At 41.1% G+C, this 27,564-nt stretch overlaps 1 protein-coding gene and 3 pseudogenes across 4 annotated transcripts in view; 1 reads left to right on the forward strand and 3 right to left on the reverse strand.

Moving 5' to 3' along the window:
- The window catches only part of gabbr2 (gamma-aminobutyric acid (GABA) B receptor, 2), a 151,487-nt gene that overhangs the window by 89,740 nt on the left and 34,183 nt on the right, over positions 1-27,564 (forward strand). For all 4 annotated transcript variants that reach the window (XM_088328360.1, XM_088328361.1, XM_088328362.1 and 1 more), the window contains 10 exons: positions 1,920-2,021; positions 2,110-2,175; positions 2,251-2,439; positions 3,302-3,544; positions 5,345-5,405; positions 5,809-5,889; positions 6,786-6,936; positions 11,257-11,389; positions 13,856-13,963; positions 15,042-15,164. In XM_088328360.1, the coding sequence (XP_088184486.1) occupies positions 1,920-2,021; positions 2,110-2,175; positions 2,251-2,439; positions 3,302-3,544; positions 5,345-5,405; positions 5,809-5,889; positions 6,786-6,936; positions 11,257-11,389; positions 13,856-13,963; positions 15,042-15,164 (1,257 nt within the window). The remainder of the gene's footprint in view (positions 1-1,919; positions 2,022-2,109; positions 2,176-2,250; positions 2,440-3,301; positions 3,545-5,344; positions 5,406-5,808; positions 5,890-6,785; positions 6,937-11,256; positions 11,390-13,855; positions 13,964-15,041; positions 15,165-27,564) is intronic.
- LOC148370647 (U2 spliceosomal RNA) lies at positions 10,059-10,265 on the reverse strand (annotated as a pseudogene).
- On the reverse strand, positions 11,643-11,856 carry LOC148370648 (U2 spliceosomal RNA; annotated as a pseudogene).
- On the reverse strand, positions 11,885-12,087 carry LOC148370649 (U2 spliceosomal RNA; annotated as a pseudogene).

Here is a 27,564-nt window from a genome sequence, read left to right on the forward strand (position 1 = left end):
TGGATAACAGTGGTCAGTCAGTTGTTGTTTGCAGATGACACAGCGCTTGTGGCTGATTCTGAGGAGACATTGTCAAGGTTGGTAATGGAGTTCGGAAGAGTGTGTGATAGGCGTAAGTTATGTGTGAATGTTGGGCAGAGTAAGGTGATGAAGTGTTCACGTGATGGAGCGAGCATGGCGTTAGAAATAAGGTTGCATGGACAGGTGCTGGAAGAAGTTGAAAGCTTTAGGTACTTGGGTTGTGATGTGGCTGCAGTTGGTGGAATGGAGTGTGAGGTATTGCACAGAGTGAATCAAGGAAGCAAGGTTTTGGGTGCTCTGAGGAGAATGATGAGCATCAAGAGTATGAGTATGGATGTTAAGAGGGGACTGTACGAGAGTGTGATTCTTCCAACTGTGTTGTATGGTGCAGAGACTTGGAGCCTGAATGCAAATTTGAGAAGAAAATTAAATGTTTTTGAGATAAGGTGTTTGAGGAGTATGTTAGGATTCACAAGATTGGATAGATTGAGAAATGAAATTGTGAGAGACATAACTGGAGTATTAGTGGAACAGAACAAGCGTGTGGATAAGAGAGTATTCGGTTGGTTTGGACACATGGAGGGGATGGATGAGGAGCAAATGTTGAAGAGGATCTACAGAGCAGGAGTAAATGGAAGGAGACCAAGAGGAAGGCCGCGATTGACATGGATGGATGGTGTCATGAGTGCACTGCAGGAAAGGTGTATGAATGTAGTGGAAGCTAGAGCTCTTGTTGGTGATAGGAATGATTGGAGAGGTGTTGTAAAAGGATAGTGGAATTTTAGACGTGTTCTAAGGGATTGACAGCGCACCCGTATGATGCGGCAGGGGTAAACCAGTGAAAGCTGTCGGACCCTGCTGTTGAACAGAAAATTGTGTTGTGTCACCCTGACCCGAGTGACATGGCCGCTTTCTTGTGTCCCGTTTCATCTGGAGGGACGAAAGCATGACCAAGTTGGGTGCCGAGGTGCTTAACTTGTTTGGGTGTTTGGGCATTTGGGTTGGCCATGGTCCACAAATTTTTGTGTGTTTTTTTTGCTACTTTTTCCCTTTTTTAATTTCTTAGTTTTTTTATGTGGTTGTCTCGAGGGTAGATAGATAGTCTAGCTAGTCTGTCCAGCTAACATCATCTAACCAATAAGCTAGCATGTAAATCATGTTATGGTTTTGTAGATATACCGTACTTATAACAAGAGGACTTGTAGCTCACTCCTTCAAAGCAGGCTAGGCCGCAAGCTAGCATCTCAGTGAGCTGTCAAGAATTTAAATAGCTTATAAAGTTAGCATGTAGACACTGTCCGGACGTACCAGCAGATTGTAAAAACCCACAAGCTTTATCTGTCTCTGGCCATTTCTATTTTCAGCACGTTTAATGCTAATGACATGGTTTAAGCTAGCTGTCGCCACGCACATTTTTTTCCGAGTGCATGGTCCTGGGCGTCATTTTTGCCAATCCATTTTATTGCCAGCAACGGCAAATCACCTGACGGAAAACCGGATTAGGAACTTGTTTTAATTACACTTAGGAACAAAACAATGCAATATTTATTTATTTTTTCATGTGAAAAAAAAGGTCCAAAAAAGTCTATTAGATAAGACGCTTTAAAACTTAGAATCATACCTAAAATGAAAAAAAAAAACATTTAGAAACAACTAATAGTGCTAAGAACAAATCAAATTAAATGAATTTAGCTATGATAAGGATTGCTTTTAGGTGCCATTTTCAAAATAAAAGCTTACTTGGGCTTGCCTATCAATTTTTTCAGTCTTTGTCTTTTTACTTACATAATAACTCTGCCAATTCATTGAGCAATAAATATCGAGCAATGATTTTTGTTTCTGTTCGTGGAGAAGTTGAATCTGATTTTGAACACGATTTTGATCTTGTCTTCCCACAGGTGAGGAACGACCTGACCAGCGAACTGGAGAAGGCTGACATCCAGATTGCCGACACGGAGAGTTTTTCCAACGATCCCTGTGTCAACGTTAAGAAGCTAATGGTAAGAATCTTTGATTCTGGTTCTGGATTTATTTCTAACTCTGGTTCTGGTCTCAGTCGATTCCTGACACTCTCTTTTTTTAATCTAGGACAACGATGTGAGGATCATCATCGGACAGTTTGATGAGAACCTGGCCTCTAAGGTTTTCTGCTGCGTAAGTGTGCGCCGTCCTGCCCCCTCAACTCTCTGATGCCAGGACGGCACCTAAACGCTCTGTTGCTCTTCCCAGGCGTACAACCTGAATATGTTCGGCAGCAAGTACCAGTGGATCATCCCCGGCTGGTACCAGGACAGGTGGTGGGAGAAGGCCAACAGCACCAACTGCACCGGGGACAAGTTGCTCACCGCCATGGAGGGATACATCAGCGTCGACTTCGAGCCCCTAAGCGCCAGGCAGATCAAGGGCATTTCCGGCAGGGTAAGCTTTTTTTGCTTAGTAGGTTGTCCGATTGGCTAGCTAGCCGGCTGGTTGGTTGATCAGTTGGTTAAGTAGTTGGCTGAATGGCTAAATGGTTGGTTGGCTAGTTGATTGACTGATTGGTTAACTGGTTGGCTGGTCAATTGGTTGTCTGGTTGCCAGGTTCGTTGTATGGTCGGGTTGGTTGATTATTTGGTTGACTGGTTGGCTGTTTGGCAGGTCTATTGGTTGGTTGACTGGCTTGCTGGATGACTAGTTGACAGATTGGTCTAGTAATTGGCTGTTTGCTTGGTTGGTTGTCTGTCTTGTTGACTGGCTGATTGGTTGAGTGGTTGGTTAAGTGGTTGGCTGGATTTTTGGTTGGGTGATTCACTGTTAGTTGCCTGGCTGGTAAGGTAACTGGTTGCAAGTTAGGTGATTGGTTGGCTAGTTGACTTTTTGTTCGACTAGTTGGTGGCTCATTGGCTCGTTGCTTGGTTGGTCTTACAGCTGGTTGATAGATTGGTTGATTGGTTAGTTGGCTAGTTAACTGGATGAGCGGTTGGCTGGTTGCTAGGTTAGTTGTCTGGCTGGTTGGTTTGTTGGTTGCTAGGTTAATTGTCTGGATAATTATTCAGTTGGTTAATTGGTTTGTTGGTTGGTTGGTTGGTTGGTTGGTTGACACACTTGTTGGTTGACTGGTTGATTAACTGGCTGGCTTGCTGACTGGTGGTCCTGTTGCTTGGTTGTCTGGCTGGTTGTTGGTTGACTGTTTGTCGGTTTGGTTGTTGAGCTACTTTTTGATTTGTTTGTGAGCAATCTTTTTTCTACCTTGCCTGGCCTGCTCCCCACCCAACACTTAACGTCGCTGTCCCCGTCACAGACCCCGAAAGAGTACGAGCTGGAGTACAGCCGAGAACTTCGCCAGAAGGGGGTGGAGCCCAGCAAGTTTCACGGCTTCGCCTACGATGGCATTTGGGTCATCGCAAAGACCCTGACCCGGGTAATGCAGCTGCTCCGAGAGAAGCAACGTCTGAGCCGGGATCCAGACTTTGCAGTCAACAACCACCAGGTGGGAAAGATGGTCCTGGACATCATGAACGAGACCAACTTCTTTGGTGTTACGGTGAGTGGGGCTTTTTAGGGGGTTTTGTCCTCAGAAATCATTTCCAAATACATGTCAAGATTGTTTTGCTCAGATTCTCAAATGTACTGCTTGTCTGTATTCGAGTTATTGAACAAAAACTGGTTTTGAGGCTGATATCGGCGCAATATCAACATGGTATCAGGATTTCTGGTTCCCCTTTGAGGGGCCCCATGAAAAGAGATTTCCTGCCAACACGCAGTCACGAGGCAACAGACACGAGAAGGCAATCTCCCGCCACTCGCCACTCGCATGCATCTTTGATAGCATGAAAAAAAAATAACCGCGTTACACAACCTGAAAAACTTGCAGTCCTCTAGTCTTTTCTTTTTTTTTGAGCGTAGCGTGACACCTTGAAGGCAATTTAGACATCATTGTGACCGCTCCATCGCGGAGGTCTCTGCAGTATGGATCGGAAGCAGAGATAGAAAGCGTGAAATGATGTCTCACTTGGGTGGTTTATAAGCATGGATGACATGCAGCTTTTTTGATTTGCTGCCAACAAGGCTTGCAAGGAGAACAGGAGAGGACTGTACAAATCTAATACTGACAAAAATTAGGTCACTGGTTGGAATCCGGCTTAAAGGATCAATTGTTGGATTCATAGTTTTACCGACACTTCAGTAATAACCATTTTAAGGGAATGCTAAGAATTACTTTATTGCAAGCATTTATTGATGACGGATTGCAACCAATGCATCATCGACATATCAATGATCATCTCAACACTTACAGGTGTGATTTACTGTGTTCTCGTTTGCCCTAGACGCATCATTTTTGCTGGGGACGCAACCTTTTTGACACAAAATTGTCATAATTACCCGGTTACTTTTTTTTTTTTACAAAGATTTACCGCACTCCAAACTTTTTGTCTGGCAGATCCGCCATTGTTGTTTTGGTCTTGCGGTTCGAGTTTTCGTCTGCACGCCGATCTCGGCAAACGAGATCTCGTTGCTTCGAGATTACGTCATTGTTGTGGTGCTTGTCGTTGAGGGAAGGTGAAAATTAACACAAAATTAGTAATTTCTTCAGTGTCAGTAATAAGTCCAAACATAATGCAGAAAGTGGTAACAACGGCAATAATTCCGGCTTGAAAAAACTGCGGAGAAATTCTTCGTAAGATCGCTGAGGCAGGAAAACACGTGTGTTGAAGTGAACGATTCGACGAAAGAAAATAAACAAAAGAATGCTCCTAGCAAGAAAAGGACTTTTCTGCCAAAATGGACTAAATTATATTCCTGGTTACGCTATGAGGAGGATGATAATGGATTGGACCTTGAGAAGGCATTACAACTGTGGCGGGACAGCAAACCACGAAGAATATATGAACGGCAAAATCAGAAGTGATAACTTGCTTTGTATTACCAATTAACTGTGATGATTAAAACTGCATGAATATATAGATTAATATTTCAGCAATATTATTTTGTATAATATACAACATTGTGAACTGAAAAATTTGAACTGATAACTGCTTTTATAGATTAATATAATTATTTCAGCATTATTATTTTGCATAATGTACAATATTGTTGTGAAATGAAAAATCTTGAAGTGATAAGTGATTTGTATTACCAATAAACTGTTGATTAAAACTGAATGAATATATGGATTTATATTATATATTTGTCGCCGATTTACAATTTTAACCCCGATAACACTAAATTTTGGGGACCCATAGATCTCTGTTGGGACCCATAGATTTTCGAGCGTGCGAGTCCCCGGGACCTATCACTTTTCAGAGGTAAAATGAACACTGGATTTATGACCTTTTTTTTCCAGGGCCAAGTGATGTTCCGCAATGGTGAGCGAATGGGGACTATCAAGTTCAACCAGTTTCAAGGTATGAAAAATAAAATACATTGAAAATTCAGCAATAATAACAGAATGCATTTGGGATTTTTTTATGTATATAATGTTTTTCTCTCGACAAAAACATTGCGATCCGTTTCCGCGGAACTATTTTTTTTTTCCTTCTCGTCTGGGAGAATCATTTATGGCCTCGGCTCTCTTCTCTTTATCGACGTCGGCATCCTGGAGGTGAAATAAAGACGTAATTGAATCGGCATCAAGGAGGAAAGCATATTAAAAAACATACCAAAGCAAATAATCAGCTCGTAAATTGCCGATTGCTTTATTGCTCTTTTGCCGTGTTGCGAATGTGCTTTGTAATTTGTTTTTGAGCTCGTAAAGTTGAGCGTACATGTTGACGTACAAAAAATGGTTTTGATTTGTTTTGTAAACAGAGGGCCAGGAAGTAAAAGTGGGCGAGTACAACGCAATCGCCGATGTGCTGGACCTCATCAATAACTCCATACGTTTCCAAGGTAACGAGAAGTCAAAAATATGATAGCTTGCTTTTTATTTGATATTATTTATCTGTATTATATCTATATCTATTTAGTATATTCGATTTTATACACACACATATATATATATATATATATATATACCTCAGCCCCAGAAGAAAGTTCCAAACCAACATTTATGACGCTACAAAAGGTAAACGTACATTAAAAACATTGTGGAAAGAGGAGTTCACCTGGCTTGTAGCAGAAAACGCAACGCAAACATTGCATGAATGAAGATAAGTAAATACAGGTACATACTGATGGCAGATGGAAAACAGCGATGTCATATACATGCAATGAATGTTATTAGTAGATTTATAATAAACTTTATTTTAAAGTGATGTTTTGTTATAAATTCTGATTATCAATCCTTAATACTTTGCAACAATGTTTTTTTTGTGATTAGTTGTCTTATTTTGTTTCAAGTTGTGAAAAATGGGGCAGGCAACTTATAAATATATATGTATATGTATATGTGTATATATGTATATATATGTATATATGTATATATATGTGTATATATATATATATATATATATATATATATTATTATATATCACAAAAATTAAAAACAAAAGGGGTCACATTTTATTGGCTGTTGGAATAAAGAATAAAACATTTGCTGTTTTGGTCCCCTTTTAAATATTCCTGACGTCTTCCTCCTCATGGTAACGCCAAATTGTTTCTCGCCACAATTTATTGCCTATTTCATCTATCGGCCTCAAAAGCATTAGCACTCTAACCTGAGAAATTCCGCCGTCGTCTGTCCGCCAATCGAGCAGCAGATAAGAAAAAGGAGGTCGCTGGGGAAACAGGAAACAGGAAATGGGATCCTGGAAGATAAAAAGCAATTTGGTCTTTTTTTCTGGCAGGCGTGGAGCCACCCAAAGATCAAACCTTCGTGCACTCGCAGCGCCGCCACATCAACGTGGCACTCTACAGCATCCTCTCCACCATCACCGTCCTCGGAATGCTCATGGCCAGTGCTTTCCTCTTCTTCAATATCAAGAACAGAAACCACAGGTACAAAAAAATTAAGTTTGCCAAAGGCGGATAAAGACATAAAAGATAAATTATAGTTAAAGTGCCTAAGACGACTAAAGAAGTCCACGATCTATTGTAGCTAGCTGCCACAGATGGCTAAAGACATCAAAGATCCATTCTTGTGATCGCGCAAAACACGACTATAAGCGTCAAATATCTCTTCTAGCAAAGGTACCAAAGACTGCCAAAGACATCAAAAATCAAATCTACTGTAATTTAGGGGCCAAAGACAGCTAAAGACATTAAATATTCTTTCTAGTGTAAGTGCCAAAGATGGCTAGGGACCCAATGTTCCCTCTAATTTTCCACGGGTCTGAGCGTTCACACAAAGTCGATGAGCAACGCTTGAAACAACAGTGAGCAACAGCAATCCCAAGTGTGGCAACTAAATGATCATCAAACATGTCCAAAACTTGACATCGCGTTACATTTTGCTGATTTTCCGGCAATGCAAAATTATTTTTCACTTTTGAATGAATTGACTAATAGATAGATAGATAGATAGATACTTTATTCATCCCCGAAGGGAAATTCACTTTTCCAGCAGCATACTATTGTAAAGGTTGTAGGACCTACAAATGTCATTTGTTTTAACAATTCTTTCACAAGATTTCCATTTCTTTTTTTTCCTGGTATCTTTTGTCGCATAATTCTAACATTTTTGTAGGCTTACTTAGTCGGTTGCACGATACAAAACTGTATCTGATCACATTTTGTAGTGGAAGTACAATGTTGGCAACAAGATTGACTTGATATAATTGGAAATTATTTGAATGCCACACAAACTTTTATTTGTGCCTGTTTTTTTCTCCTTTTTTTAAATTACTTTTTAAAAAAATCTCATTGTGTTTATTTTTTCCTGACTGTTACTTTTTTCTTGCTTTTTTTGTTCTCTATTACCTTTTTTAAATTATTTGTTTCTTTCTTTTTTTCTGGCTTTTTTCTGAATTTTTCCTGCTCTTTTTTTCTCTTTTTCTCTCCTTTTGTTTCTTGCCTTTCACTACTTTTTAAATTTGGTATTTTTTTCTTTTTTGCTCTATTTTCCCCCCTTCCTTTGTCATTTTGTGCATAATTTTTACATATTATTTGGTCATGTAGGGATTAAAGAAGCAAAAACAACCTGAAGAGCCATTTGGGACCTGAAAGAGGCGGTCCTTTTTGGTGAGCCGAGCCGAAGAAGCCGGTCCTCGAAAAACTCGACTGACTTTACTCAACTTCGTTCTACTTCGACATTGACTTCAAAATACTGCATTTAGAACACAGCGTCAGGGCAAACTTTTACCTACTTGCACTGTAACTTTGACTTAATTCGTTTCTTAATTAATAATTTCGAGCCCTGATTTTTGTGAGCTGGCAAGATTTTCTTGTGCGCGGTAAAGGTCTGGGTAGTGCGCAATTGCGCACACACGCAGCTATGGAACATTGCTAGGAACATTAAAAATCTATTCTACCAAAGGTGCCGTACCTGGCTAAAGTCATCTAGGATCTATTCTTGCCTTGAAGCGATAGACAACTATAAGCTTTAAAGATCTGTTCTGGTGAAGGTGTCACACACGTCAAAGATCCATTCTAGTGAAGATGCCAAAGACGGCTCAAGACGTCTTGGATCCATTCTTGTAATGCGGCCAAACACAGCTCCACGCGTCAAAGATCCATTCTAGTGAAGGTGCCAAAGATGGCTAAAGACATCAAAGATCTATTGTGGTTAAAGTGCCTAAGACGACTAAAGACATCAAAGATCCATGTAGATAGCTGCCACAGATGGCTCAAGACATCAAAGATTCTTGTTATAAAGCCAAACACGGTTATAAGCGTCGAAGACTCATTCGAGCAAAGATGCCATAGATGGCTAATGACATCAAGGATCTACTCTATTGAAAGTGCATTACAGGGCTATAAAAGTGGAAGATCTTTTCTTTTTTTGGTTTGAACAAATTTATTGACACTAAAAACAGAAAACAATCATGACAATCTCAACAGCAATTAAGCACATTCACAATATTATATTCCAATATTACGTTTTTAACAGCAAACAGATTCAGATTCAGATTCAGATCTACTTTATTGTCATTCTAGTACACGTGTATACAGAACGAAATGTCGATGCATCTGGCCCCCACAGTTTCCTTGAATGTACAGGTATAAATAATGTTGTATTGTATTTTGGCTACGTATAGTATTTTACCATAGTGCCGATAGTGCAAGAAGAGTAGCTAACCAGTTGTGCAAAATGGGCAGTCAGGTTAACAAGTCAGGTACACAGTAACATTAACACTGTAACAATAACGCTGTAATTACAATAGTGCAGAGAGCAATGTGCAAGGAGTGGCAAGCTATAAAAAAAACTGCCAGTAGTGCAAAAAGTCAGATTAGCAGCCGTTTAGATTTAAGTTAACTATATGTTAGATTGACCATTTAACAGTCTAATGGCCAGGGGGACTAGACTATTGCGGAGCCTGGTGGTCCTGCACCGCACACTGCAGTACCTCTTCCCAGAGGCTAGCAGAGTGAACAGTCCATGATGGGGGTGAGAGGGGTCCCCGGTAATGTTTTTAGCATGGGATAGGCAGTGCTTCTGGCCAATGTCTTGAATGGAGGGAAGTGTAGTCCCGATTATTTTCTCTGCTGTCCTCGTTACCCTCCTCACACTACCCCAGTCGGTAGCGCTGCAGCCTCCACACCACACAGAGATACAGCTGGTCAGGATACTCTCTATGGTGCCCCTGTAGAATGTAATGAGGGAGGGTGGGGGCAGGTGGGCTCTCCTCATCCTCCGCAGGAAGTACAGGTTTGAACAAACCTTCTCAAAAATCAAACATATTCACAATTTCATTATACAACATCTTTGTTAGTGTCAATAGATCCGTCCAGGCCAAAGTCGATTGTCCTACCAAAGGTGCAAAAGACGGCTATAGACGTCAAAGATTCATTTTAGTGGGGTTTTGGGGTTTTTAAGGGTTATTGATCTATCTTCGTTATTCATTATCCATTATCCGTTATCAGTCAGTTCATAATACGCTACAAAGCCTAGGAGCCGGGACACTTACTCTCATCCAAAAGGCCAAGCTAAGGTCCTAGCCCTAAAGCCTTGCTGCGACCATTGCGAATGCACCGTTCCCGGAGGTACTGCAATACCGGGCCGATGCGTGGAGTGGACAGAGCAAGCTCATATTCCATCTCCGAAATGCAAAAATCAAAGATAGTGACTTCATAGAAAGGCCAACTTCATATATAGTTCACAAATAAGGTACCAAAGACAGCTAAATACATCAAATAGCTATTTTAGCATATGTGCCATAGAAGGCTATAAGCCCCGAAAATATATTATAGTGAAGGTGCGGTTGATGGTTAGAGTCATCAAGGATCTATTCTAGCATTGGAGCCATAGACAGCCATAAGCAACAAAGATCTATTCTGGTGAAGGTGTCACAGACGGCTAAATACATCAAACATCCATTCTAGCAAAGGTGCCGTAGATGGTTAATGACATCAAAGATCTATTGTAGTGAAGGTGCGAAAGACGGCTACTGATGTCAAAGATGGGAATCCAGATTTACTAGGAAAATTCCAAACTCTCATACAAATCCTTCTTTTTAAACTGGCTTTTCGTCTTGTCTTTTAGGCCTTCATTTATATTTATCCATTTTATTTTCCATTTTTCATCTTTTAAAATAAGAAAAATGTGTATCAAGGTCTATTTATGTTTACAGGTTGTGAAAAAAATAAGAAAAATATTTCCTAAAGAGACGGTAAGAGTAAGAGGGTAAAAGTTTCATTAAGAGTTAGAGAGTAAGAGAGAGGGGTTAATGTTAGAGCAAGAGTAATATTAAGGGTTAGGGTTAAGGATTACAAGTAAGGGTAAGAGTATGGTTTAAAGTAAGAGTGAGGGTTATGATTAGAGTAAAAGAGTGAGGGTTAGAAATTAAGAGTAAGGTCAAATGTTAGGGTTGAAGTAAGAGAGTAAGAGTTAAGGATAAGTTTGACATAAGAGCGTCACAGTAAGGGTTAGAAATCAAGAGTAAGAGCAGGGTTAAGGGCAAAGGTTAATTCATCATAGTTCATAATGACCCTTTTGTCATTTTTTATTTTTTGTCGTTGTAAGAGCAAACTGTCCATGTAGATGTTGAGATTGACATTTATGTCAACATATTAAGATCCAATTCATATTTGGAAGCAAAATCTGCTCTCATCTGGATCTTATTCAGCTATTATTCAGCAAGGCTCTAGCACCACAATTCAGACAGGTTTTCCCCCACTTTTTGCTATTACAAAATTCTGCATTTTTGTTTGGTTTTTCAGACTGATCAAGATGTCCAGTCCCTACATGAACAACCTGATTCTCCTAGGCGGCATGCTATCCTACGCTTCTATCTTTCTATTTGGATTGGACGGCGGATTTGTGTCTGACAACGAATTCCAGACGCTCTGCACGGTACCTTAGCGACCTGTTTGGTCTACTAAAAATACTTTAAGTTAAGCTGTTGTAATTTTTTAAATAAATCAATAAATGACTGACCTATGGGGTTTTGGGTTTTTTAAGGGTTATTGTTCTATCTTCGTTATTCATTATCCATTAGCCGTTATCGGTCAGTTCATAATACGCTACAAAGCCTAGGAGCCGGGCCACTTACTCTCAGCCAAAAGGCCAAGCTAAGGTCCTAGCCCTAAAGCCTTGCTGCGATCATTGCGAATGCACCGTTCCCGGAGGTACTGCAATACCGGGCCGATGCGTGGAGTGGACAGAGCAAGCTCTTATTCCATCTGGGGTTTGGGGTTTTTAAGGGTTATTGTTCTATCTTCTTTATTCATTATCCATTATCCGTTATCGGTCAGTTCATAATACGCTACAAAGCCTAGGGGTCGGGACACTTACTCTCAGCCAAAAGGCCAAGCTAAGGTCCTAGCCCTAAAGCCTTGCTGCGATCATTGCGAATGCACCGTTCCCGGAGGTACTGCAATACCGGGCCGATGCGTGGAGTGGACAGAGCAAGCTCTTATTCCATCTCCGGATTGCAAAAATCAAAGATAAGTGCACAGCTCATTAAAGACATCAAAGGTCCATTCTAGCTTGCTGCCAAAGACTGTTATGAGCATCAAATATCTATTCTAGCAAAGGTGCCAAAACAGGCTAGAAGCGTCAAAGATCCGGTCTAGTGAAGAAGCCGTAGACAGCTTTAAGCATCAAAGATCTATTCTGGTGATGGTGCCAAAGACAGCTAAACATGTCAAAGATCATTCTACCCAAGATGCCATAGACAGCTAAATATGTCAAAGATCCATTCTAGCAAAGGAGCTATAGATGGCCTTAAGCAGCAAAGATCTTTTCTGACGAAAGTGCCAAAGACTGCTTAAGACGTCAAAGTTCTATTCTGTTGATGGTGCCAAAGACGGCTAAAGATGTCAAAGATCATACAAGCGAATGTGCCATAGATTTAAAGGGACAGTGTGTAATATTGAGTGCCTCCTCGTGGTACAAAAAACTTTCTTTCAGTAAGAAAATAACATTGATTTGAATATAAGGATATTATACATATACATAAACTATCATACCAATGTTAATCTTTATTAAAAATCATAGGTGGACAAATTCTTATTTCATTTAAATAGTGAAATTCATACCTAATAGTCGCCGCCATGTTTTTCTTGCATCTTGCTGCTACTCATTGATCATGCCGCTCTGTTTTCCTTCGCATTAGTCAACAGTTCTCTCTAATGGTTAAACATTACACACTGGGGCTTAAAGTGTTGAAGATCTATTTTAGCTAAGGTGCCATAGACGGCTTTAAAGATCAAATATTTATTTTGATGAAAGAGCCAAAGATGTCTAAAGACCTCAAAGATCTATTCTAGCTAGGCTGCCCACACACAGCTATAAGCATCAAAGATCTTTCCTAGCGAAGGTGCCATAAGCATCAAAGAGCCATTCTGGTGAAGGTACCATAGACAGCTTAAGGTGGCAAAGATCTATTCAAGTTAACGCGCTAAAGACGACTAAAGACGACAAAGATCTATTCTAGCAAGTGCCATAATCGGCTATGAGCGTCAAAGATCTTTTCTGGTGATGAAGCCATAAACTCCTTTTAGTGTCAAAGACCTATTCTGGTAATGGTGCCAAATACAGCTAAATATGTCAAATATCTATTCTACCAAAATAGCCGTAGACGGCTCAAAATGTCAAAGATCATTCTAGCAAAGATACCATATACATATAAAGACGTCAAAGATCCATTCTGGTGAAGAAGCCATAGACGGCTAAAGATGTCAAAGATCTATACTAGTAAACGTGCTGAAGGCCTATAAAGAAATCCAAGATCTATTCTAGCAAGTGCTGTAAATGGCTTTATGCATCAAAAATCCATTCTCGTAAAGGTGCCAGAGTCTGCTAAAGATGCAAACATCCATTCCAGCAAGTGCCAGAGACGGTTAAAGATGTCAAGGTCAATTTTTCATTCACCGAAAGAGGTGAGAAGGCGTTTAAAGGAGCCAAAGGAGGACGCGGTGCTGATGGCACTAGATTTCCATTCGATAAACAGTTTCAATGTGAAAAATTAAAAGAGAACTTCTATTATATTAGCCAAGGAAAGTAGTAGACATAAACTTGCCAGAGCGGCAAAAACCTGCCCCTTGTCCTCGAAATGCTGCGTCGGTGCAAAAAAACAGTCTAAATCAGGCTCAGGTTATTTTGAAACTCTTGAAACACACATCAGAGGCAGCAGGCGCTGCCGAAGCCCAGCGTTTTGTTTCTTCTTATTAGTAAGGATGAGTCTCAAGAGCGTGACAAGAAAGCAAGCTGACGGATTTTTTTTTTTTGGGTGGTTCTTTTTTAGAAGGCTATTTTACACTTTCAATAAAACGTTCAAGAGCCGTTTTGAAAATCCTCGTTTTTGTGTCCCGGCAGGTCCGGACTTGGATTCTTATTGTAGGCTACACTACGGCCTTCGGCGCTATGTTTGCTAAAACCTGGAGGGTGCACGCAATCTTCAAGAACGTCAAAATGAAGAAGAAGGTACCACGATGCTAACCGATTGTTTTTAGCAAACTAATCACGTTCAAAATCTGTAAAAAATAATTGCAACCGGCAAACATTTTGAATATTCTGAATTGACTAAATATATTTCTTAAAAAATTCAAATACAAAACTAAATATATAAAAAGTGAGCTAGCTTTCAAGCTAACTAACGCTTTGAGATTTATTAAACCAGTTCAGTTCTATTCCTATGTTAGCTCTACATTTTTTTGAGTCAAACAAAAACAAATTAAAAAATAAGTGGATACCCTATCATGGGTTAGCCTTTGTGCTTATCATGGGTTAGTCTTCGTGCTAACGAAAACCGACCTAACACTTTTTTAAAATTAGTTCAGTTCTTATGTTAGCTATTAAACATGAACTTTAATTTGGATCGGATTTTATGTTTAACGTTTAAATCGTTCAAGACAAGACTACGAAACAGTCTCCAATTAGAGGACACCAGATTCTTATCCAAGAATACAGTAGACGGAAGAAACATTCTTATCACTGCTCTAATTTAAGTATTGGTTCCACAACTTAACTTTTTTCCCTTTTACGTTAGTTTGTTTTTAAATAAACAAAAAACAAAAGGACATAGGTTATCCTTCATGCTAACTAAGACCTGGCTAGACAGCTCGGTCTCGTTCCTACACTAGCTGAACAACCAGAATTTCAGTGTGGACGTTGTGAGCTAGCCTTCATGCTAACTCAGACCTGGCTAACCAGTTCAGTTTCATTCGTACACAAGCTACATTACCCAAACTTCCGCATAGATCGGAATAAACTATCAAATTCACAATCTTTCAAATAATTCTTTATAAATACTGTAAAAATCAGTGTTTTTTAATGCAGAAAAGACTGGTAATCTTTTGTCGTGCCGAACATTTCAGTCCAACCGCGTAACTTAGCATCGGCGTTTTACCCGCTGACCTTTCCTTTGAAGGTTGCGTCAAACGGCGTTATAAATAAATATCACAAATGAGCCGCCCCTTTCTTCCGGCAAAGTTCAGGCTACAAAAGAAGAGGCTCGGTGGGCCTTAGCGCTTGTAAAAAAGGTTTTTTGTTGTTGTCGCAGATCATAAAGGACCAGAAATTGTTGATCATCGTGGGCGGGATGTTACTGATCGACTTGTGCATCCTGATTTGCTGGCAGATCATCGACCCACTCAAGAGGACTGTCGAAGAGTACAGCCTAGAGGTAGCTTCCCGTCTTTTCACTTTTTTTTTTAATATCCAGGACCTTTGAGATATCCTAACAAAGAAACAATATCCTTCAGCTACGCTAGCATCTGCGGTTTTCTGTTATTTCTTGTGTTAGCAACAGTAACTTTCCGCGTAGCTCCCCAGGCTCTGTCACATCCCGCATTTTGCCAGTTTGGATGCGAGACATTAGTGATGCCGCTAGCTCTGGTGCTTTAGCTTGGCCTCGTTTTTTTGTAGCTGGAGGATTCAGGAAATCCAAACAAAGTCGTGACTTTAAAATGCTAACGTTGCTCATCAGAAGTTGGCATGAGAAGAAAATCGGAGTGGGTGAGGTGCTTTGGAACTATTTTAGAGTCAGTCAGCAATTTTTGGCCAAAATATTTTTGTTAGGGTTACATAATCAGTGAAGGTTAGAATAAGATAAGAGTAAAAATAAGGGTTAGGGTGTCGAGTGACAGAGTAAGAGTAACAATAAGGGTCCAGGTTCGAGTAAGAGTAACAGGAAGGGTAAGGGTTGCAGTAAGACTAAGGTTAAAGGTTGGGGTTAGAGCAAAGTTAGTATAAGATTAAGGGTTACAATTAGGGTTAGAGTAGAAGTGATAGTAATAGTTAGGGTTACAGTAAGAATAAGGTTTGGGGCATGGATTAGAGTCAATATTAAATTGGATTAAGGGTATCGGTTGGAGTAAGAGCAAGCGCAAGATTAAGGGTTACAGATAAAGTAAGAGTGTAAAAGTAAGATTAATATTAAAGGTTGGGGTTATAGAAACATTAATGTTACAGTAAGATTAAGAGTTGGGCTGTGAGTAAGGATTAAAGTAAGAGTGAGGGTTAAAGTAAGAGTAAGAGTAAGGGTTAGGATTAGAGTAAGATTAATGGTTAGGATTAGAGGGTTAAGAGTTAGAGTTACAGTAGGAATAAGGTAAGGGTGTGGGTTAGAGTAAAAGAGTAACCGCTAGAGTAAGTTTAAGGGTAAAAGTTAGAATAATAACATGAGCAAGATTGGGGGTTAGAGTTAAAGTGAAAGAACAAGAGTTCGGGTAAGAGTAATACTGATGGTTATGGTTACAGATTAGGGGTAAGGGTTGGGGTTGGAGTAAGAATGTAAGAGGTAGAGCAAGGAAAGGGATAGAGTAAGAGTGAGAGTTATCGTAATAAGTACAGTTAGCATAAGAGTAAGGGTTAGAGTAAGACTAATGGTTAATATTAGAATAAGAGTTAGAGTAAGAGTTTACAAATAAGAATAAGAGTGAAAGTAAGGGTAATGATAAGGGTAAAGGTTAAAGGAAGGGTAAGGTTTAGGTATTATAAGTAAGGGTTAAGATTAAAATGGGAATATGTTTGAGGGTTAGGGATAGAGTAAGAGAGGAAGAGTAAGGGTAAAGTTAGAGTAAAATTAAAGTTTAGGATTAAAGAAAGAGCAAGATTAAGGGTTCGAGTCCGAGGTAGAGATACAAGTAGTGGTAAGGGTAAGGGTAAGAGTAAGGGTGAGTGTTATAGTTGGAGGAAACGTGATGGTAAGGCTTACAGTAAGGGTAGGGTTAAAGTGCTAGGCTTAGAGATAATAAAAGTTTAGGTTAAAGTTAGGATATAGCTGAAAGTATTGTGACTTTTTCACGAATTGCCTCGCTTCTCTTGAAATATTTTTTGGTTCTTCGATCTTGAATGGGTGGCTAGTGCTACACTTCAACTCGGAGTTAGTTTCTTCCTGATTCTCTCAATTTTCCTGGATTTTCTGGATCCAGTCAGTGTTGAGATGAAACCACCTGGCGGGGCTATTGGAAGGCCAGCAATTCCTTTTCATCTTTTCCCTGATTGTCGCCAAGGCCCTGCCAGAGGGAATTGGAAGACGATCTGGCAACCCACTCTTTTACTGAACCAAGGAATCGTGTGAAGTGGTAAAAAAAAGTCCACTGGGACGTCTATTTTTGTCCTTACGGCGATCTTTTATTTATTCACTTTTGGGCATAGCGTACCCTATTAACGTTCATTATTTCTGTTTGGGACACTACAACAAGCTACACGCCTAAATATATATATATATATATATATATATATATATATATATATATATATATATATATATATATATATATATATATATATATATATATATATAGGTCATTTTCTTGCTCCAATATTTACCATATTTTAATGTTTTTCACCTTTAAAAGAGTAAGTCCCTGGTGAGACTCAATTGTGCATTAGTCTAGGGTATGCATGTTTTGTGTCCCTTAAGGGCTTTTCTCATTCTTTGCGCACACACACACACACACACAGTGTCCCCAAAACTTGTTTGTAAGGAAATACTGGAGATTAGAGCCATTGCTATATATATATATATATATATATATATATATATATATATATATATATATATATATATATATATATATATATATATATATATATATATATATATATATATATATATATATATATATATATATATATTCCCAAGAGGGCAGCACGGCGGCGCAGTGGTTAGCGCATGTGCGGCACAGTTCTGAGGTCGTGGGAACCTCCTGCGTGGGTTCAAATCCAGCTACCGGCCTTACTGTGTGGAGTTTGTATGTTCTCCCCGTGCTTGCGTGGGTTTCCTCCGGGCACTCCGGTTTCCTCCCACATTCTAAAGACATGCATTTATTTGGCCGGTCCAAATCGTCCCTAGGTGTGACTGAGTGAGTTGTCTGTCCCCGTGTGCCCTGCGATTGGCTGGCAACCAGTTCAGGGTGTCCCCTGCCCACTGCCCGGAGATGGTTGGGATGGGTTCCAGCCCCCCCGCAACCCTAATAAGGATAAGCGGTACAGCTGATGAGATGAGATGAGATCTTCCCAAGAGCCAAGAAGTGTTCCACTGGTTCGAGAGCGTTCTCCATCCGGGCACCGGTGCTGTGGAATGCTCTTTCCCCTGAGATCCGATCTGCAACCTCAGGGGAAATGTTTAAATCTAAGCTTAAAACACACTTCTACTCTATAGCATATGAATAACCTATAATTTTTGTTGACAATATCTCTGTATTATTTGTGATCGCAACATCCTTTGCTGTCTGTTAATCCTGAAAGGGGGATGCCACATGTGCGGTCCCTTCTCAAGGTTTCTTTATTTTCCTCATGTTGAGGTTTTTGAGTTTTTTCTTGCTCTCATGTTGGTTCCAGATCAGGGGATGGTGTAATAATAGTCTGAAAAAATAGTCTGTGTTATAACCTGTGAAGCCCTTTGAGACTCTTTGTGATTAAGGGCTATACAAATAAAAATGACTTGACTTGACTTGACTTAAAATACGTTACCTTAAAACTAAAAAGAAAAAGGCAAAAACACAAAAATAAAACACTTAAAATCGCTTAAAAGAAAAACACACTTAAAATAATCAAATTGAAAGAAAAGCAATGTCACATTACAAAAAAATATTATTTATAATTTTAGAAAATCCTGGCAAAAAAAAAATCAAGTGCAAACCCTAGCTTGCAACCAGTAGGTGCTAAAACTTCACAGAGGAAACCAATGATACGTTTTTAAAACAATGATGATGATATATCGCTAAAATAAACTCAATACCTGGTCTACGTGTCAAATACGATTTGCTAGACAAGCTAGCTCTTAAAGTAACCCCTCTGCTTATAGCCTTTGATTCTTGCAAAAGTAGGCCAGCCGTTGTCGCTAGCGTATTAGCGCTAACAAGAGCGCCCATGCGACAACAATGCTTTCCAGGCAAAGCTGACCGGCGTTTTCCATCCTCCATTTCTGGCAACCTGATTGGCCGGGGCGAAGAATCCCGGATGCACTTGGCGCATTTTTTGCATATTATTTTTACACAAATTACTCAAAACAAGAGAAAAAATATTTTCAAAAGCTTGAAACTACAAAATAATATGCTTAAAATGGGAAAGAAGTGATCCAAAAGTAGTTTAGAATCAGAAAAATATACACCTAAAGTAGATTAACGCTACAAACACACTTCTATGATAGCCTTGAACAACAAAGAATACACTCAAACTAGCATCAAACTTAAAAAAACACATTAAACTCGTGATAAATACACTTTAAATAGATCAAGTGGGAAATATTCCATAGAGATGGCTTAAAACAAGAAAAAAAAATTCTCAAACTTGCTTGAAACTAGAAAAAATACACATAAATTACATTAAAACAAAAAAAACACATTTGGACTATATTTAAAAAAATAGCTTAAAACAACAACAAATATTACACTTAAACTAGCCTAAAGCAAAATAAATACACTAGACTAGCTTCTAATTATAAATAATACTCAAAATAGCTTAAAACAACAACAAAAACCACTTAGTTTCTTAAAACTAGAAAACAAATACACTTAATCTTGCATAAAACTACAAAAATAGCTTAAAACATGAAAACACGTTTTAAAACAACAACCAAAAGCACATAAACTAGTTTAGGTGTACTTCATCATGTTTTAAGCTATTTTAAGTGTATTTCTCGGCTAAAGCTTGCATCGCTAGTGTATTAGCGTTTTCAGGCAAAGCCGACCAGCATTTTCTGCGTTCTCCATTTCTCGCAACCTCATTGGCCGGCGAGAAAAATCCCGGGAACTTTCCCGGGTGTCACCTTTAGCATATACCGTATATATATTTTCTGGGCCCGCCCATTCCCGCGGCTCTCTTGCATAATGAAGGACGAACTGTCAGCTAGAAGATTATTAGCATTCCCGCACTGTAGCGTTAGAGCGTTAGCACCCCCCCATCCCATCTTTTATCCGCTGTCTCCACGGCAACGGGCACGGTTTTTGACACCCAGCACACTGTTGATCCCTCTCAACTAAAATAGCCGCGTTAGGGATTTTTTATTTTTTATTTTATTTTTTTATTTTTTTTGCTGGCGTCTTCCTGTCATGGTAAAGCGGTGCTCCTTAGCAAAAGATGATATCATTGCTCGTTACATCATTGCTTCTCAAATGGTCTGACTTAGGAGCCACCATTAATGACGAACTGCGACCAAAATTGAGAAAACAATTCCACTTCTCAAATGTATCTAATAAAACAAAGGAATGTGCAGTACACACTCGCATATAAGCCCCTTCTCTTGGAGTATCTTTTTGAGTATATTGTCGAGTATCGTGATTGTATTTTCTTATTGATCTTTGGGTACTTTAAGGACACTGAGTATCGTTTTGAGTTTTATATCTAGTATCTTGTTAAGTATAGTTATTGTGTTTTCTTATTGATCTCTCGGGACTTTCGGGACATGGAGTATCGTTTAGAGCATCTTGTCAAGTATTGTTATTGTGTTGTACTGATTGATCTTGGGAGACTTTGAAGACACTGAGTATTTTTTGGTGTATTGTTTTGAGCAACTTGTTAAGTATCGTTATTGTGTTTTCTTAATGATCTTTGGAAAATTTAAGGACACTGGGTATCTTTTGGAGTATCGTTTTGATTATCTTGTTGAGTGTCGTAATGGTGTTTTCCTCTTTATAATGTGGGACTTTAACCCATAAGGACACTCATTATATTTTGAAGTATCGTTTTAAGTATTTTGTCAAGCATTTTTATTGTTTTTTTCTTATTGATCTTTGGGCCCTTTAAGGACACTGAGTATCCTTTGATTATTGTTTGGAGTATATTTTAGTGTGTTGTTTCTCTTACATTTAGGGTCTTTAGGACACTGAGTATCTTTTGGAGTATCTTTTCGAGTATTGTTATTGTATTTTTTAATAGAGTCCAAGGACTCCCCCAATGGGGCTCCGGTTCATTAGCTAGTTTGTTGACACCCGTGCAAGTTAAATTGGAGCTGCTGGTTCTGCAAGGCTGAGCCCGTTGCACAAAATCAAATAGGGGAGTCCGAGGAATTCCTTTGATGTGTTTTTTCGGTTCCGCCGACGCCAATTCTTACTTTCGCTCCCCTTTTTTTCCCCCTCTCCTGCTGCTCCCCCAGACGTCTGTTGCTAGGAAACAGCTGATTGACCAATTAGAAGTCTTGGAATTGAAAAGCAGGACGAGGAGTCCCCGCCGTTACTGTAAAGGCACAGCCGAGCGCAATCAAATCCAAATGTCTTTTTTTTTTTAACATCGGACGCGCTCGCCTAAATTTGATATTCGGCTGCGGCAAAACACTCGATGGTGGTTTTTCTTGTCCTCAAAAGCCACGCCGGGGTTCAAGTTTGGAGCACAGTTGGGTATAGGGTCTAGTTTCAGGATGGTTCAGGTACATTCAGTGCAATCGAGGTTTAAGTTTGGAGTAAACCAGGTGCCAGGTCCAGTTTCAGAAGGATAAAGGTACTGTCAATGTCAGGGTCCCCAAATGTTGGCATAGACGATCCTTGCCCAGCCGCGTGTTTAACTTCCGGGATTTGGACGTAGTATTTGGACAAAAAAAAAAGCTGAAGAGAGCAGTTCAGTTGAAGACTTTTATTACCAAAAAAAAATAAGATAAGAAATGAACAGAGTACTCTGACCTAGGTAATCAGGTTAAGGTCCTCGTTAGACAAGCACCGAGAAATGGCTGACCACAGTTTTTATAGGAAAGGGCTATGGATCGACAAAAAGAAAACTGAGCTGGAAAATGAAACTTAACTGGAGTTTTCCAGGTAAAGTGAGAAAGTCATATATCCACAAACAGACTTTTGTTAAGACTGGACCCAGGTGGCTTTTGAAAGTTGTATAAGATAAGGGCAGACTAATCAGAACACCACTAAAAACATTGCCAGGAATGTACTGAATTAACACAATTAATACAGCAAGTAAATCTTCATTTAAATTTGTGGATGAATACAGGGTGTATTTATTACAACTAAATAAGTATTGTTATTTCGGAAGTAATGATATGATGAATAAATAATAAAACTAGCATAGCTGGAAAACCCATGCAATAATGAACACATATTCAGTGACACATTTTAATAATCTAACTGAACGTTAAGGGTGAGTGTTCAGTTCATCAAAGATTAAGTTTGAACTAAACAGTACAGTACTGGATCCAGTTTCATAAGGGTTAAGGCACATGCATTTTGAGGGTTCTGTTCAGTTCAATCAAGGTTCGAAATAATATTCTATTCGATAACCTTTTGCAGGCAGCACGGTGGCGCAGTGGTTAGCGCTGAGGTCGTGGGAACCTCCTGCGTGGGTTCAAATCCATCTCCCGGCCTTACTGTGCGGAGTTTGTATGTTCTCCCCGTGCTTGCGTGGGTTTCTTCCGGGCACTCCGGTTTCCTCTCACATTCCAAAAACATGCATTTCAGGTGAATTGGCCGGTCCAAATTGTCCCCAGGTGTGACTGAGCGAGTGAGTTGTCTGTCCCCGTGTGCCCTGCGATTGGCTGGCAACCAATTTTCCCCTGCCCACTGCCCGATGATTGCTGGGATGGACTAGAGCACCCCCGCGACCCTAATGTGGATAAGCGGTGCAGCTAATGAGATGAGATGAGATGAGATATCCTATTGCAGTAAAAATGGATTCCAGTTGTGGTCCTGTGAATGAAAGTTTTAGGTTAGCTAAGCAAAAGTTAGTTAAGTCCAGTTATAACAGGGTTTAGGGTCTGGTTCATTTTAGGTTTACTCTCCAATGAAGGTCCAGTCTTTAGGGGCAGTTACGATTAAGTGTGAGGTGAATGGTCTGCATTTATATAGCGCTTTCCAAGTCACCGAAGACCTCCCAAGTGCTTTACATTGTGCTTCACAAATACAGATTCACAAACACTCATACACAGATAGCAGCGTCAGCCATGCAAGGCAACTACGTGCTTATCGGGGGGTATTAGGGATTCAGTGTCTTACCCAAGGACAGGTCGACATATAACATGAACACCTATAGTTGTATTCTAACGGATACAACTGTAGGTAAAGTGCTCCTCTTGGGATCAAGCGGTCGTAGGTTCGATTCTCGGCTCCTTCGGTCTACTGACACTGAGGTTCACGATCCACCTAAACTTTACTGGTTTCCAGTAATGGTTCTAGTCCAATTTCTCCACAGTGTACAGTTGCATTATCACTACGGATTTAGGTAGTGGTGGAGTTGCGGTCAAATTTCAGTACGTTTCAGTTGATTGAAACGATTAGGCCTTATAAGATAGAGTTAGGTCAAATACTTTCTGTTTTGGGTCTAGTCTACCTACCTTTTTAATTTTTTTCACAGAAGTTCCAGTAAGTTTAGAAATCAATTCCATCAGAATGACAACGATTCTCAATTAAATTAATGTGATTCAGTGCCAATTGACAGAAAAAACCTGGGAGTCAGCTGATGAGCTGGGATGGAATCATTTGGGTTAAAACTACGACAGTGTTGAATACGTCTGCTCCTTGATTGGTTGTGTCTGGGTTTAGAAAGTAGAACCGCAAGCTAAGTACAGTCACTAAGTCAGGGTGGAGGAGACCACCAAAGAGGGCTAAGGAAGGGGATGATGAGAGCACTTGGCCGCCATCTATCCGACGAATAGCGAAGAAGTGCTCGCTAAGTGGACTTCTTTTACAGCAGACCTTGAGCCTCGGGCACGCCGCCGGCCACCACGGTCGACAGGAGACTCAAGAACATAAGGCAAAGACACTAAGTGCAGAAACGTCAGGAACAAGCGTCCTTTTCAGGGATGCGGTCAAAAGGCTGGGGCATGGGGTTGTTAAAGCACTTCAACAAAGTGAGAAATGACACAGTTTCTTAAGAATTGTGGTAGAAAAAGCTATCCCACTAAATTTCTGGCTACAATTAAAGTCAAATGTGGAGACAAAGTTGGTTTTACGTTTTAGGTTTTTGCTTCTTTAGTAACAAATTCAAGTTAAGTTTTAGTTCTATGGAATCCGGTTACTGACTCCAGTTCCCCCAAAATGTACCGTATTTTCCGCACTATAGGGCGCACCGGGTTATAGGGCGCACCGCTAAAAAATAGTTTTTGGTCCTATATCTCCCATACATAAGGCGCACCGGATTATAAGGCGCTACAATGGGAACGTCGACAAAACAGATAGTTCAGTCAAACTTATTACCCCCTTAACATTCCGAAAGCTTGCAAACAAGCAAATACGTGTCGTAGACACGTGCGGATGCGGTGTCCGTACGATGTCACTCAAATGCATCGTTCCAAATATCATTCGGAAGGTTAAAGTCTTAGGATTCAAGAAATGCCAAACATTCCTTAGCTCGCAACTTTACTGTGCATATGACAATAAACAATTGAGTTTAATTTAAAAAAGACCCATCACAGAAACATCGATATCACTCTGAAACAAGATACTGGGAAAATATATAGCTGGAGTAGCTCACCGAAGTCGTTGCGTTCAATAATAATGTGCAACCATGGTCCTCTTATATCCGTGAGTGTAGTAAATCCAGGAGAGTAAACTATTTACAAATACAGAATAGTAAAACATGTTTTATCTATGCCGTAGACAACCAAAACCAAACATTAATCTTTTTCGGCCAATTGCAGTCTTTGTTTTGCCCCTTTAGCCTATGCGAGCCTGTAAATGATAAAAAGGATCCGCCTCCTTTACCTCCGAATAACTTTAGCCAATTGTGATCGATTCAAATGATGATTGACACATTGGCTGGGAAATGAAATGCCGGCATATGTATCCCAGCATACACCGCGGACGACTTCGCCTTCGGGGGAAAATCTAGTTGGCGGCTGCTTGCCTTAGTTGCAAGACTTTGCGACTTAATATTGATCCATATATAAGGCGCACTGTATTTTAAGGCGCATGGTCAGTTTTTGAAAAAAATAAATGTGTCATGATTACCCAAGTGGAGCCACCTGGGGTAATCATCTGGCGCGCTGGAATGCGCTTCCTGATTGGTTTATGTTCCCTTTTTAAGCATGCTACGCGGAGACCTCTTCGTCGGAGGATACTTTTTACCCCGTTTGACTCGCCTGATTTTCCTGTGTCTTTTTGACTTGTTTACCTGATTCTGCCTGCCTCCGATCCGACCTGCTTCCGTTCCACGCTACGATCTTCTCTCCAGTCCCGGTAAACTCGACCTGCTTCTGTCCCACGCTACGATTGGCTACGTGTCCCGAAGTTGTCTTCACGGCGTTGCTGCTGACGTTCGACGGTCATCGCGTCTCCCGCTAACCCTGTACGCTTCCCCAATAAAAGACTTGTAACGAACGCTCTGGGGTCTCCTGCTCTGTTCTGGTCCCCCTGACAGAATCCTCCGACCAGAATGGACCCCGCGTTCGTACATCTGCCCCCTGACAACTATGAAAGCCAGAACCAGCAGCCCAATTCCCCTTTAGAATGTGCAGTTCGGCAAGTCATTTCCGACGTAGCGAAATTGGCTAAGGCACCTTCGGCCTTGTGACTGCGCAATGACTCCCATGCCTGCCTGTTCGACTCTCCGCGGCCTGCCTGTTCGACTCTCCGCGGCCTGCCTGTTCGACTCTCCGCGGCCTGCCAGTCCGACTCCGACTCCGCGGCCTGCCAGTCCGACTCCGACTCCGCGGCCTGCCAGTCCGACTCCGACTCCGCAGCCTGCCAGTCCGACTCCGACTCCGCGGCCTGCCAGTCCGACTTCGACTCCACGGCCTGCCAGTCCGACTTCGACTCGCCGGTCTGCCACTCCGACTTCGACTCCCCGGTCTGCCACTCCGACTCCGCGGCCTGCCAGTCCGACTCCGACTCCGCGGCCTGCCAGTCCGACTTCGACTCCGCGGCCTGCCAGTCCGACTTCGACTCTCCGGTCTGCCACTCCGACTTCGACTCTCTGGTCTGCCACTCCGACTCCGCGGCCTGCCAGTCCGACTCCGACTCCGCGGCCTGCCAGTCCGACTCCGACTCCGCGGCCTGCCAGTCCGACTCCGCGGCCTGCCAGTCCGACTTCGACTCTCCGGTCTGCCACTCCGACTCTGCTGCCTGCCAGTCCTGATTTCGACTTTCCTGTTTTGCCGGTTCTGATTCTGCCTGTCCTGAGTTGACTCTCCTGATTTACCTGTGTTTCCCTGTGACGTGTCTTGGGTTTATTTTTTTTTTTTCTGGGGGACTTCTGGAGCCGTCCCTTGAGGGGGGGGGGGGTTCTGTCATGATTACCCAAGTGGAGCCACCTGGGGTAATCATCTGGCGTGCTGGAATGCGCTTCCTGATTGGTTATGTTCCCTTTTTAAGCATGCTACGCGGAGACCTCTTCGTCGGAGGATACTTTTTACCCCGTTTGACTCGCCTGATTTTCCTGTGTCTTTTTGACTTGTTTACCTGATTCTGCCTGCCTCCGATCCGACCTGCTTCCGTTCCACGCTACGATCTTCTCTCCAGTCCCGGTAAACTCGACCTGCTTCCGTCCCACGCTACGATTGGCTACGTGTCCCGAAGTTGTCTTCACGGCGTTGCTGCTGACGTTCGACGGTCATCGCGTCTCCCGCTAACCCTGTACGCTTCCCCAAATAAAAGACTTGTAACGAACGCTCTGGGGTCTCCTGCTCTGTTCTGGTCCTCCTGACAAAATGTTTTTAGGTTCGCCTTTTAGTGCGGAAAATACGGTAAGTGCATTCAGGTTTCGGTTCAATAAAGGTTCAAGTCCTAGGTAAGCCAGGTACTGGGTCCAGTTTCCAGAATGTTACAGGGTGAGGTATCAGTTCAATCAAGGTTTAAGTTCAAAGTAAGCCAAGTATTGGGTTCAATTTTAGGATGTTTCAGGTACCTTAAGAGTGGGGCTTAAGTTCAATGGTAAATGGTAAATGGTCTGCATTTATATAGCGCTTTTCAAGTCCATGAAGACCTCCCAAAGCACTTTACAATGTGCTTCACACTTACCCATTCACACACACACTCACACACCAATAGCGGCCATGCAGCCATGCAAGGCTGCCGACCTGCTTATTGGGGGCATTAGGGATTCAGTGTCTTGCCCAAGGACACTTCGACATATACATTTCAATCGAGGTTTTAGTTCTAAATAACCTAGTTACTGGGTCCAGTTTCAGGTTGGTTTAGGTCTCTTCAGAGTGAGGCTACAGTTCTATGTGCAAAGATATATTCAAGAGAAGGGAAGTCGGCATTTCCAGGACCCTTCGATTCGAGTTTAAGTCTGTTAGAAGCATAACCAAGAAGGAGTAGCAGAAGGCGTGCGTGTAGATCAATTGACTCGAACCGAGGATGAAGCGGAAGCTCGTTGACAGGAAGTAAGGAGATGTCGCGAGCACTTAGCGTCACCTAGCGCAGAAGGACGTTGATTAACACTAGCCGCCAACGGCTCCGTCTCCAAGGTCGGGTAATTAAACTGATCTGACACTGTAGAGGCCTCGTTGCTCGCCCGAACAGTTGCTAACTGTTGCTTCGTTTGTGCTAGCTGTTCTGGTTTACCGGGTCACTGCCACCACCAAATTTAAGATATCTTCCAGCTGATTGTGAGGGCTACGTTACTTGACCTTGAACTAGTTTAAGATTAGAGGTTTTGGTTGTGATATTTGAATGGGATTTAAGTTAGGAAGCAATTTT

Source organism: Urocampus carinirostris, chromosome 2 (genome assembly GCF_059441175.1).
Source record: "Urocampus carinirostris isolate Australia breed hairy pipefish chromosome 2, RoL_Ucar_1.0, whole genome shotgun sequence".
Lineage (NCBI taxonomy): Eukaryota > Metazoa > Chordata > Actinopteri > Syngnathiformes > Syngnathidae > Urocampus > Urocampus carinirostris.